Genomic DNA, 13,957 nt, shown 5'->3' on the forward strand with positions numbered 1-13,957 from the left:
TGAAACCTCTGAATCCCCTCTAGGAGCTGGAGCAGCTCTCACAGGTGGTTTGCAGAGCTCCCTTCAGCAGCACCAGGATTCATGTTCAGCACGTCCAGTAGAAGATATTTTCCAGATCCATGTTTCTCTGGCAGCCGCAGAAATCCCACAGGGGACAGCTTCATGTTGGAGGAGAGTCAGGACACTTCCACCGCCCACAGGAGCAGGAAGGAGACCAGAACGCAACAGGAAGCTCGTTAGTTATTATCCCATCAGACTTATTATCGCCACATTTACACCGAGCGACACGCTGCAGGTCCTGGCTCCTTCTCTGAGTGATCTGAACGACAGACTGGTTCCATCCCTGAGAGCTCGACTGACAACGGTCCAACACTCGGAGCTGGCCTTGAAAGTGAATGACAGATCTGGTTTGCTTCATCTTTTATCAAGTTTGTGTTGAGACAAAATTTGAGAAATGAATGTACAACTTTTAGAGTTACCTCCCAGCAGCCGTACGCCTCAGTGGGTTTGTGGTGGAATATTCCCAGTAACAATGTTCAAGTTAGTACAAAGTAAATAAGGAAATTATAATTACTGTTTTAAGATTTCCACTTTTTTGTTAAAGACTTCTCTCCATTTTTAAGAGGTGGTCATACCCGTTAGAAGGAACTTTCTGCAGATGCTTCAAACAGTAAATGAAATCTCTCAGCATGATGTGTAAAATTCTTTAAAGTATCGTCCGTCCTGGTCTATAGAATGAATAATAAATAAATAACGGCAGCTGTGTGGATGTACGGTTGGAAACTGCAGTGACTCCCGGTGGATTCAGCTCAATACGACCTCAGACATAAATAATGAAATCCTCCTCCGAAAACCATCCAGAGAGGAGAACGAGGCCGAAGCAGCTCCAAGGGAACCGTAACTCGTCTGACGCTAATGAGGAAGAGACGTTAAGAGGAAAAACAAGAAGAGACTGAAAGCGTGGACGGAGGAAGAGATGAAGAGGAGGGAGGAGAGAGGAGGAGGAGAAGAAACTCTACGTTTAAAAAAGGCGTAGAAGTAAAACAATCTGGTTTCCTCAGTGAAAGAGAAAAGATGAGCAGGAATAAAATCCTGTTAATATAACTTGATGTTTTTTCCTCTTCCTCTGTCCGACCCATCACGTGTATCAGCAGTAGACTCTCGATCGCCCCCTGCTGGCTGGCTACAGTACAGGACATCGACCAAACCCCAAAAAATGATTTTACTCAAAGGTTTCTGACATTTTAGGGTTAGGGCTCTTATCATTTTCATAAACTTTGATAGGACACTGAATCTCTGAACCTCCACACCACCATCGCTACAACACAAATTTTGCCTTTAGATGAAGTTATTGGTGAAAGATGGTTTCATGAACTGCTGATGCTCTATCCTCCGTCTGTAGAGAGCAACCTATTCATGTAGGTGTTTAGTGATTATTATACTTGACGTCAAAGAGCAAGATGTCGACATGATATATGTTTTAGATTCATTTATGTAAAACATTCGGAAGTGGAGCTGTGTCGTCCATCTTTATTTACAGTCTAAGATGAAGATGTGGACAGTATTTGTTCACAGGATCTGAATCTGGGTTGAACTGTGTTTAAAACGTGTTTGGTCAGTCAAATAACTTAATACAGTTTTTTAGAGATGAGTGATGATGTACGTGTTTGTGTCTGAAACAGGGTTCAACCAATAACATGTTCATAATCCATCGCATCATAAGATTTCATATAAACCCTTCGTACAATGTGTGGCCGAGGATGAGAGAGGTTTTTATGCACGAGAAAAAGAGGGAGTGACAAAGATGAGAGGGGAAGAGAGAGAAAGCAGAGGGAGGGGTGGACTGGCCAGTTGCCTGGTGACGGAGGCAGAAAGAGCAGAGGGAGAGAAGGTAAAGAAAGGAGAGAAGATGAGGAAGAGGAGGAGGAGGAGGAGGAAGATGAGGAGGAAGAGGAGAAGTGTGGGGTGGTTTTCCAAGTGCAAAGAGTTACTGGTCACGATGCTGCTGTCGTCCATCCCACCCACTGCTCTCCCTCCCTCTCCCTCTCCCTCTCTCTCCCTCCCTCTCCCTCTCCCTCTCCCTCTCTCTCCCTCCCTCTCCCTCTCTCTCTCTCCCTCCCTCTCCCTCTCCCTCTCTCTCCCTCCCTCTCCCTCTCTCTCTCCCTCCCTCCCTCTCTCTCTCTCCTCGTCAGCGGAGGAAGTCGAGCCGTCGTCTCTCAGGTTTCACGTCTCGTGTCTTTTTGACAGTTTATGAATCTGTTTGTTACCAGGGAGGTGAAATCTTAAGTTTTCTGACTAATTAAAGACCTCTCATCCAATCAAAACGCTTCTTCTAACGCGCCAGTGCTTCATGGGAAATGAATCACATCACAGGAGCAAGATGTTTAAAATACAGCTTCACGAGCACTTCAGGTTCCACTGATACTTTCTCTACTAACTAGACACTCTAAAAACATGAGACTAACTTTAAGACTGGACGCCTGCATCAGTCACGTTTGTTCTCTCACACTCTGATGTTCGGTTTGTAAAGTGTTTCGACCTCAGACCACTCCACTTGCTTTTTTTCCTCTCATCCTTCCTTTCACCTCATCCCTCTCTTCCTCTGCCCCACATTTCTGTTTCCTCTCCTCTCTCCTGCTGCTTCTCTCGTTCTGTTCATTTCCAAACCAGCTCGCTTCTCCCTTGAAGCCGTCGCCACAATGAGCCGCGGGGAGACTGAGAGACGAGGGATCAAAACAAGTCATAATAAAAAAGACTGTGCAGACTTAATACCAAGAAATGAAAGAAAAACTCAGAAACCACCGATCTACAACTAAATAATAAAAGGTTGTAACTGTTGGTTTCACGGTTTCAGGGCCTGCGTCCTCCGGCAGAGTGTTTGTGCCCGTGACCTCGTTTCTTCTCTCTCAGCTGAGGCGAGGTTCACCGCCAGCGAATCAAAAGGAAAACATCACAAACAACCAGTCACTCTCACACCTACGGACATTTCACAGTCTCCTATTAACCTGCTCGTGTTTGGACTGTGGGAGGAAGCCGGAGAACTCCCCAGCAGACACGAGGAGAACGTGCACACGCCACGAAGAAAGACTCCGACATTTTCAGGGAGACACGTCAGCAGGAGCTCGCGGTGAGGTCACTTCCTGTTTCACCACACAGGTTTCACGGCTGCTCCCTGAAAGTCCGCAAATTGAGTCATCAAGCTTTTTCTTTTTTTATTCTGTAGAGTGAGTGCTGCGTCTACTTCAGGGGACATGTCCGTCCCCAGAGACCGCTGCAGAGTGAGAACTCCTCACTTTCACGCCGCTCTCTGAGGTAATTCATTCCAGTCCATCAAGTCGACTCGGTGCCAGCAACACGACCTAGATTTACTCCCAGTGAGTGGAGCTGCTGTCGTCTCAGATAATCAGTAGTGATGAACAGCAGAGTATCGATATCACAAGCTGGATAATGGCTGATAAACGAATGTCTCAGCGTCTGTATCTGTGTTAATAATCCAGCTTCAGTCTTCTCTGTGGGCTGCAGTGGGTCTCAATACATTCTTTAACTTGCAGAACATCCCATGTGTGCAGCCGGCGTCAAATGACACCGGTCATGTGACGCGGAGGGAAGTCACATGGTTCATCACCGCAGGAGCTCGGACGTCAACTCGTACCGAACAAACACACAAGTGTTGTTTTCTGAAACACAACAACATCCCTGCTACTGCATTAATGATTCTTTGTGTGTGTCGCACAAACTCCTCTCATATCAACACACAATGGACCAACACGACGGCCACACACACACACACACTAACAGTATGTAACAGGCTGTATATTGCAGATATTGATTAATAATCCTCTCGGCTCAGAACATTATTAAACGTTAGATCGAGGAGATAAAAGCATCTAAAGGAAACAGATAGTTGATCAACTGGCCATAAATGAATACGCTGAAAACTAATGAGATCTATATGTCACTGCCAAGGATCCACCACAAGACTTAACACCTTCTGCTCTCTCTCTCTCTCTCTCTGCTTCTCTGTCGTTTATTTGCTGCTGGAGAGTCTCAGGATGAAATGATGCTCCTGTCTGTGTTTCTACGTTTCACCTCCATCTCTCTCAGCAGGGATTCCTTCTCTTTTATTAGCCCGGTGAAAACGAGCCTCTCTTCTTTCCGTCTCTCTCTTAGCCGGCTTCGACAGGTAGTGATTCTTTTATTTATTTATTTTTCATCACAGCTTTGCATCACACAGGCTTTGACGCCGAGATGTGGAGGAGACCTGGAGGCACAACATTAGTACAGCGTGTGCAGTATCCTCTGCTTCTGGGGGAAACCTTCACATTTAAATATAAATATTATATTTCCCTCACCGCTCTCTCTCCCACTTTGACGGCTGGTCGAGCAAGGAGAGAGGAATCCTTTATCGAATCGCAGCCGTGACATTTTGTGATTCTTCTTTCCCCTCCACAAGTCCACTCGAGTTACACATTCTATCAAAAAGTTACAAACGCTGCCATCAGGTGTGAATGATCAGATTCTATTAATACTTAAATATTGGAGGGGGGGGGGGGTGTTTCTTTGTCAGGTAATCAGACTGTGTCTCTGCCCCAAAAGGAAGCAGCAGATTAGGACTTAATTACAATTTATTAATAATTAATGTAACCACCAGCAGTCGTATATTCAGAGAGGTGCCTCAGGGTGTGTGTGTGTGTGTGTGTGTGTGTGTGTGTGTGTGTGTGTGTGTGTGTGTGTGTGCGTGCGTGTGTGTGTGTGTTTGTGTGTGTGTGCGTGCGTGTGTGTGTGTGTTTGTGTGTACTTTTACTATGTCTCATATCTTTTTCTGATCGCTTCTTTGGTCCAGATTGAGGATCCTTCAGAGATCATGGAACCTCTGCTGTATATGAATCAACATCAGCCTCCGTCATTCAAACTGCACTGCATGGCGAGGAGTCCCTGTCACAGGAAGCAGTGATCCTGGTTTATATATGAGCGAGGATAAAAGGGAGCAGCTGAGGGGAGCTGATTTACTGTCCACAGCAAGTCTTCACTATCGATCCGGGTCAAACCCACAGCTCCTGTTCTCACTCTTTCAATCCACGTCCATTTCTCACAGCCCGGGCTGAGGAGCCGCAAACTTCTAGGAAAGTATCTATTAAAGCCTCAGGAATAAGAGATGAATCTACCACGGCAAGATTTAACCCTTTCAGCTCCTCCGTATAGAGTCGGATGATGAGTAACAAGGATCCTCAGGTAGAGAAATGTCATATTTGATCTAATCAAGAAGTGGCGTCTGTGTTTTGTGATGCAGTTTGTCAACCTGAGCTTTTTACAGATAATAAAACTATTGTCTGACGCAAGTTTTGAATGTGACTTATGTCAGTTTGCTCTAAACAGCCTGTAAAGTCTGGGTAAAATCAAGATTAGGTCAGTAACCATCTTTCCCATAAGGTTTATGCTCTCAGTCAGGCCCCCCCCCCCACAGAGGGTTGACAATTGGTTCCATAATTCAAAAATTGTTCGTAAGAAAAAGAGATTTTGAGGAGCAGATTTGTTTTGTAGATCATCTCTCCACCTCTAGGTTGAGAAACACCAGATTAGTTCATATTAATTAATATTCCCTTTTCCATCCATGCCCAGTTTGTTGTTTATCTTCCCTCCCTCCATCCTTCTCTGTCCATCTTCCTTCAGTCATCTCCTGAATAATAAAACTCTAACTAAAACAGCTGTAATCTGTAATCACAGTCAACATATGTCCACATGTTCCAGCTTGTTCATCCCTGATGTCGTTGTCTATTAATTTCCCCGAGCTGCATCCACCGTTTCCATGATAACGTCTGAAAGTCCAGTCGTGCTTTTGAGGTTTATCCGCAGAGAGCTGCAGAGTTCAGGTTAGGTGTTTGGCTGTGATGATTCCCTGTGACCTTTTAACACTGGGACGGCTCTTCCTAACCAGTGTGCCCTTTTCGTCTCGCTCTCCGTCTTCCTCTGTCTCCGTCACTGTCTCTCTGCCCTCCTCCTGCCGCCCTCCTGCAAGGTATCGACTAGAAACACCAGGAATCAGCCCTTCTGAGATGATTAATGCATAGATAAGATCTGCACCTGATACCGTGGGCTGGCTGCAGGGTGTGTGTGAGTGTGTGTGTGTGTGTGTTTGTGTGTGTGTGTGTGTGCTTTCCTGAGAGTCCTGTCTGTGAGCAGAATGAACTTTTAGTGATAGAAATGATTCTTGGCAGATTTAATCCGGTGGAGATAAAGCTCAGCGGCCGTTTCGAGCCAAAAGAACTCAAAGTTTTTTCTCCGCGGAGCCAACGAGCTAAATTGCAAATCCGAGCTGGAACGAATAACCGCTGATCAGAATGAACTCGGTGATCAGCTGGAGATTTATCTCATCAACGGTTCTCAGCCACCACAAGTTCACTTTTGATGGTTCTGAGTCGACTGTCATCACTTTCCTCAAACTGTCCAGTGCTGCAGCTCCTCTTTTCAGCCTCTGACCCAAACACTCTGATATCGTGAGGAAGCCCAGTCGGCTCTGATTGGTCAACCGCTTCCTGTTCATGTAGGAACTGTTGACCACCGCTCTCGCTTCACCTGGCCTTGTTAGACTTTTGGGCTTTTTAACTTTGCTGAACGTTTACATTCATCTTTAAGACAAACTACAGGAGGGAAACACTGAGAAAGCATGAAGTATCTTGAGTGTTTTTAAATCGTCAGCCATATTTGTACCCACTCTGACCCTCTCTGGTGTTTTCAGGTCTCTGGAGCATTTCTATTCGTCTCTGGGTTGGTGGATGGAGAAGCTGTGACACATTCAGGTTAACGATTTGATCTCCAGTGTCTCGCTCGGATCAGCCAGTCAGTCTGTATAATTCACAGCCGGATAAACTGGAGAGAGCGGCCTCAGGGGAAGATGGGCGGGGGGGAGATGGACAACAGACTCAACCAGAGTTTATCACGTAGAATCCAGATGACGTAAAACTAAGTTTCACAATGTGACAGAGGCGCTGAAGTTGTAAACACTGCCAGTAAACAACCCCATCCAATGACATCAGCTCTTGGAGAAAGCAACAGCCAATGGGAAGACTCCAAAGCTCCACCAGCCAACAAATGGTTTTACTTCATCACTCTGACTCAGTTGGTAATAAAGCCTGAACCTGTCGTTTTTTCGTTTCAGGCAAAAAGGAAGTTTATTTGAGTCTCGTCACTTTTTATTATTTCTTGACAAATTAAAAGCTGTTTTGAGGGAAGCTGAGGCCGTCAGTGTTTAATAACAGACGCAGATAACAACCCCACGAGCCGAATGAGATGTGGAACCTCCATCACTGAGGAATCAGCCGGGTCTGATACCAGAGACGTGAAACAATAAAGCTGCCGGCGGCTCGAGGGACACGACTGCATTACCCGACCAATAAAGACGGCTTCCTCTAATTACCCCTGCTCACTGTGTGTCTGTTTACAAACTGATTTATGAGTCAACGACTGCCGGGATTCTGCGTCGGTGGAGCTGCTCGTGAAATATTAGGATTTAAATAATAGCTTTACGATGAATTTTCAAACAGGTGACAGGATGAGAAACGGGTGGGCGTTTGATTTGTGACAGAAGCTGAAAAAGAACGTACATATTTAAAAGTTTACTCCTGTTCGTCTTCTCATGGACGACGTGAGGAGCTCGAGGCTCAAATGGTCGAACGCAGCGTGTTTCTGGATTTCCATGAATTGTGACTTTCTGCATCGCAAGTGTCTTTTGCAATTTGCACGTGTTGTTTTTCTATTTGCATGTGTTTTGTTAAGTGGCAGTGAACTGAACTCTCTCAGCCACCGTACACAACTGATACAGAGCCAAAACTCACCTGGACAGAGATCGGCCATTTTTAATCGTATGTATGAAGCCGGAAACCAAAACCTCACGTTACCTCGAATAAAGTTAAATTCAATATATAACAATGGTTTAAGACATTTTAATATTATCCATTGTAAACACGATGCAGGTGAATTCACACACACACACACACACACACACACACACACACACACACACACACACACACACACACACACACACACACACACACACACACACACACACACACACACACACACACACACACACACACACACACACACACACACACACACACACACACACACACACACACACACACACACACACACACACACACACACACACACACACACCTCCTCCAGCAGCCCCGGCGCCGGGCTATGACTCATGCCGCCTCCCTCGCACTGATGCCGGGGAAGACAACACGGAAACGCGCCGATAAACAACAAGCAAACAACCGTGCGTGTGAGGCACGACGAGCCCGGAGGCTGGAGGCAGCTCCTGGGACACGTCCACCGTTTCCCCCCCGGGACTCACCTCTGTTTGACGGCACGGAAACAAAGTCAGACGCGGCTCTCAGGTGTCTGCCGGACCAGTGCGTCTCCTCCTCCTCCTCCCAGGCGTCGCATGTCTCCCACGGTCCTGATGGAGAGGAAACCCCGGCGCAGAGGACCAGCCGCCCGGCCCCGGAGCTCGGCGTGTCGGCCCGGTGTGGGTGGGTGTCTGACAGCGGGCAGCAGCGTGAGGAGTGTCCGGGCTCAGCTCAGCGTCCGGCGGGTGTGAGGATGAAGATCTGCAGCTTCCTCCAGGGTGGACTCCTGCCGCGTTCAGGGACTGCTCATCGCGTCGGATTTATCAGAGTGGCGCTGATGTTTAAAGGTTCAGTGTGGGGAGTTTAGTGACATCTAGTGGTGAAGTGTCGTGTTGCAGCTGAACACCCCTCACCTCCCCCTCCCCTTCCAGACATGACGGAGAACCTGTGGTTGCTTCAGTCGTCAAAGCTCAAAAGGTTTAGTTTGTCCAGTCTGAGCTACTGTAAAGAACATGGCTGCCTCCGTAGAGAGGAGCCGCTCCTGATGTTAATATAAAGTATTTTAATAGCCCGGAGGCTATTGAAGTGTGTTAAAATATAAAGTGTTTAAGTATAAAGGGGCCATACTAAGGTAAAGAAAACAACAATTTGTACTATTTAGATGAAACACAATAGTGATGGATGTAGGGGCATTTTAGTCCATCGTGCTTTGAATATATTTGATAATTGACCAAAATTTGAGGAAACCACACTTTTGAAATGTGAAGCTGATGATTCCTGCAGCACCTGAAGGCAGCATCGTTTGTGTATGGCGACTCCACTTAAAACTGTGTTAGAGCTGTGACGTCACGGGGTCCTAACGCCTGCAGGGTTTCCTCCTGATTCACTTTGTTCAACAGGTGATGATAAATGTGCTTATTCAACTTTTAGAAACGCACACAAACAGAAAAACGACGTATAATAGACAAAAAAGAACATAAAAAAACGAATTAAAGAAAAACAGAAAAGAGCACAGAACCAACAAAGTACAGCATCATCTCATGATATTAATATTTAAAGAGTATTTCAACACACTACCACACAATCCTGGAGGAAACCGCAGAGTGAGCCTTTCTATACATCAGAGAAAATCAATATGCACTAAGACGAGTGTGGTAATCCTACAAGAATGAGAATAAGACAAATACACAATAAATGTATGAATTAAATACAGGATTAATAAATTAAATTGAAAGTGATTTCTTGACAAAAACAGAAATAAAAATTAAAATCATTGCAGCCCTGTATTTTCCTTAAACAGACACTGATTTTTGCCTTGATGTGATATTGTCTTTCCATCAGGAGAAGAGCTGATTCTAATAAACTCTAATGTAGAGGTTAATAAACAGACTCTTAATACTTTTAATTGTAAATAATATCAACTCACAGGGCTCCGGTTAATCTTTCAGTCAAATCTCATTGGCTGCCTCTCAGTCGTCATGGACACCACACGCCTCTGCAAACATGTGAGCTGCCCGAGCGAATGGTCTGCAGCTCCTGAGCACACATGTTTTTAGCAAGCTTATAGCGTGTGTGTGTATGTGTGTGTGTGTGTGTGTGTGTGTGTGTGTGTGTGTGTCGAGCTGCATTCAGGATCAAAGTTTCAGCACCACAACCTGTTGCCATAGAGACATGACAGTGGATTCTCTATAGAAGGTGAGCGAGAGAAGAACGAGAGAAGAACGAGAGAAGAACAAGAGAAGAACGAGAGAAGTACGAGAGAACTGTTCACGACCGGAGTTCAGAGAAGAAACATCACAGCGTCCAAGCCACCATTTTGTAAACAGTGATGTAACAGCGAGGTTCACGTGGCCTGTAAACATCAGAACCTGTCGGAACACATTTATTTCTGTATTCATATTCACAATCCTGCTTTGAGCCATTTAATGTAAATACAGTTCCTGGATAAGAAAGCTGCCATTCAGCCAGAAGATCCAGAGTCAAGGGAGGTGCTGCAGCAGGAGGTGGAGGCTGTCAGTCGCTCGGCTGATGAAGCCATAAAGAACATTGAGGAGATCTTCTTCCAGCTGGTGCATCTCATCACAGTGAAGCAGCAGATCAGATCCCGGCAGGAAAAGAGAAGTCGCCCAAGCTGAGGAGGTTCAGGAGAAGCTGCAGCAGGAGATCGATGAGCTGAGGAGCAAACACACAAAGCTGGAGAAACACAGCTTGAACACAGCTTGAACACAGAGGACCACATCAAGTTCCTCAACAAGTCTCAGAAAAACAACGGATCTACCCAGCATCAGTTTTTTATACTTTGAGGATCTGACCATGGCTCAGTCAGAGGTCAGAGGCCAACTCCAGGACATCTTCAGTCACATGTGGACCTAGTTCTCACAGACAGAGATGGAGATGAAGTTTTTACAGCAACAAGCAGAAACAAAGACCAGAGGAGCATCCTTCAAACGTTCACAACGAATCATATTGATTTTGAAACAGGTCCTGGGCTCTGGAGTGTTTCAGGTGTTTCTACTTTCAACTCAGGCCCTCGGTGCTCCAGACGCAGCTGCTCCATCAGGGCCTCTGTGTTTTCAGCACGTACAGCCATCGATCGGCAGCTGAGCTCTGTGAGTTACAGCGAGAGCAAAGGCTCAGCTTCCCCAGTCTGTCGTCATTGATCTGATTTAATAACAGCTATGGATTTGATATGTAATTACCTCCCGTGTCCATTTGTTTGTATAATTACACAAAAAGTAAAAGAGCAAATTACCATGAAACTTGGAAAAGAAAGAACCTTTTCAACATTATGAGACTGTGAGAGGACTAATATTTATAAGTGAGGTGCAGTTTGATCATATTTATATATTTTGATCATTTAGCTCGACTGTGTGATGTTCCAGTTTATTATCAAATTCAGAAACTCAATCAAACAAGCTTTTCTTTTCATAAATACACATGAATTAAAAAAATGGCTTCACTAATAGAAGCTGCTGTTGCTCATCAGAATATGTGTTTGTATGTTGTGTGTTTGTGTGTTTAACAATTAAAATGTAATGTTTTCTATGCACTGATTAAAATGTTTCACTGCTTTAACATATTTTGCTGTCGGCCATAGTGTTTAGTTATGTGAACACTTTACTTCTCCTCACAGACCTTTGTTTATCGGATAGCTGCAAAAATAAAATTAATCTAAAACTCATTTTAACAAGTTGTCACACTTGAACACTTCTCTAATAGTAATGATTTGAGGTAATTTTGAAATATATGATTCCAACGACTAAATACATTTGGCTGTTTGAATCTGTTTATATGTGAAGTAGATTTGTATTGATTTATGTTTTTATTAACTAATTATATCAGAATCACTGTTGATTTAAGAAAATAAATAAATGAATGACAGAGACAAGGAATCTGAGACAGAGCGGAACCTTTGTCCGGTGCCTGCAGCCACACGGAATGTTTTTGTTGCAGTACGTCAGAACACGGAAGTGAAGCAGTGCCTCTGTGTTGATGTCTCCTGTCTTCGTCTCTTTCCGGGTAAACCTGCGGACCTGAGGCAGCCATGGCGGTGAGCGCGGTCCACCTGGAGTCGGACGCCTTCCTGGTGTGCATGAACCACGCGCTGAGCACGGAGAAGGAGGAGGTGATGGGCCTGTGCATCGGGGAGGTGGAGAGCTCCCGCATCGTGCACGTCCACTCCGTCATCATCCTCCGCCGCTCGGACAAGCGGAAGGACCGGGTGGAGATCTCCCCGGAGCAGCTGTCCGCGGCCTCCACGGAGGCGGAGCGGCTGGCGGACATGACGGGCCGGACGATGCGGGTGGTGGGCTGGTACCACTCCCACCCCCACATTACCGTGTGGCCGTCCCACGTCGACGTGCGCACCCAGGCCATGTACCAGATGCTGGACCAGTGCTTCGTGGGCCTCATCTTCTCCTGCTTCATCGAGGACAAGAACACGAAGACGGGCCGCGTGCTGTACACCTGCTTCCAGTCCGTCCAGGCGCAGAAGGGCTCCGAGTACGAGCGGGTGGAGATCCCCATCCACGTCGTGCCCCGCGAGGCCATCGGCAAGGTGTGCCTGGAGTCGGCCGTGGAGCTGCCGCGCATCCTGTGCCAGGAGGAGCAGGACACGTACCGCAAGATCCACAGCCTGGCGCACCTGGACCCCGTCACCAAGATCCACAACGGGTCCGTGTTCACCAAGAACCTGTGCAGCCAGATGTCTGCGGTGAGCGGCCCGCTGCTGCAGTGGCTGGAGGACCGGCTGGAGCAGAACAAGGGGAGCGTCGTGGAGCTGCAGCGGGAGAAGGAGACGCTGCTGCAGGAGCTGGCTGCTCTGTGAGCCCGGGGGACAGAGTGGAGGGTTGAGGAGGACATGGTGGAGGGAGGACAAGGTGGAGGATCGAGGGAGAACAGAATGGAGCATGATGAGGACATGGTGGAGGGAGAACAGATTGGAGGTTGGAGGGAGGACAGACTGGAGGATGGAGGAGGACAAGGTGGAGGATGGAGGAGGACAAGGTGGGGGACAGAGGGAGGATAGACTGGAGGGAAGACATGGTGGAGGATTGAGAGAGGAAAAGGTTGAGGGTTTAGGGAGGACATGGTGGAAGGAGGAAATGGAGAATGGTGGCGGGAGGACAGGGTGGAGGATGGAGGAGGACAAGGTGGAGGATGGAAGGAGGACATGGTGGAGATCCCTGTCAGTTCTCCATCTGCAGACGAGACTCTTCCTCACTTTTCTCTTCTGTTCCAACCTCAGTTCTTTGTCAAGTCTTTATTCCTGCAGGTAGATTTTCTTCCGTTTCACGGCTGTGAACTAACAACTGGTCAGATATAAAGTTTTGTTAATTATTGATTAGTTTGTCCCTTTATCACAAAGTTAAAGAAAGTGATGACCTTTGACCTTCGTCTCTCCTCAGCTTCCATGTGAATCTGTCCGATAGTGTCTCATCCTGCCGACAAACTGATGAACACAGGTGGAAACACGAAGCTCTTAAATTAACCTCTAATCTGTCGAGGGACAAAGACACAAATGTGCCTGTAGACAAATTAAAGTGTGACTGTGGATACTGTAAAATGTATACGTAGATTATGGGGTGTAAAGCACATACAGGTGCTTGTCTTCCATCAATGCTCTTTGACTTTGGGTTGATGTAATTATTTTTCTTGCTCTCGTCACAGATTTACAAATTCAGATTTTTGATCTTTTCTTCCTCCAACTGTAAAATAAAACATGTACTTATTTACCTCATCTCTTCACTTTAGTTCTGAACCAACGAGGGAAATATTATAAATATCTGCAGAGTTCAGACTCTGTTAAATCTGTGACTTCATATCTAACACAGTCACAAAGAATTCAAATGATTCTCACGTTTCTGAGTCCTTCACTTTGTTGGAAGGTCTTTCTAGTGTCTGTGTTGAACCACTAGGTGTCGCCCTTGGCTTCATGTTTCCTTTGTAACGGGCATCATTCTCATCTGCATCAATTTTTAATATTCTTATCATCTCAGTTTCTCGTTGTCGTGTTTGTTTCAATGAGATTTAACTATTTTCTGTTGGAAGATGTTGAAACTCAGTAAGGGAACCAGTGTCCAGACGCCATTTTATATCAT

General features: G+C 46.0%; 2 protein-coding genes across 2 annotated transcripts in view; one reads left to right on the forward strand and one right to left on the reverse strand.

Moving 5' to 3' along the window:
- Positions 1-9,556, reverse strand: part of rab27b (RAB27B, member RAS oncogene family) — a 33,140-nt gene extending 23,584 nt beyond the window's left edge. The window contains exon 1 of the mRNA XM_062413379.1: positions 8,363-9,556. The gene's annotated coding sequence lies outside the window, so the exon portion shown is untranslated. The remainder of the gene's footprint in view (positions 1-8,362) is intronic.
- Positions 9,557-11,781: 2,225 nt separating this feature from the next.
- brcc3 (BRCA1/BRCA2-containing complex, subunit 3) lies at positions 11,782-13,854 on the forward strand. Its single transcript, XM_062413296.1, has one exon. It carries the CDS (start codon positions 11,902-11,904, stop codon positions 12,682-12,684), a length of 783 nt encoding a protein of 260 aa, XP_062269280.1. The 5' UTR covers positions 11,782-11,901; the 3' UTR covers positions 12,685-13,854.
- The last annotated feature ends 103 nt before the right edge of the window (positions 13,855-13,957 follow it).

Source organism: Platichthys flesus, chromosome 19, assembly GCF_949316205.1.
Source record: "Platichthys flesus chromosome 19, fPlaFle2.1, whole genome shotgun sequence".
NCBI classification, from domain to species: domain Eukaryota; kingdom Metazoa; phylum Chordata; class Actinopteri; order Pleuronectiformes; family Pleuronectidae; genus Platichthys; species Platichthys flesus.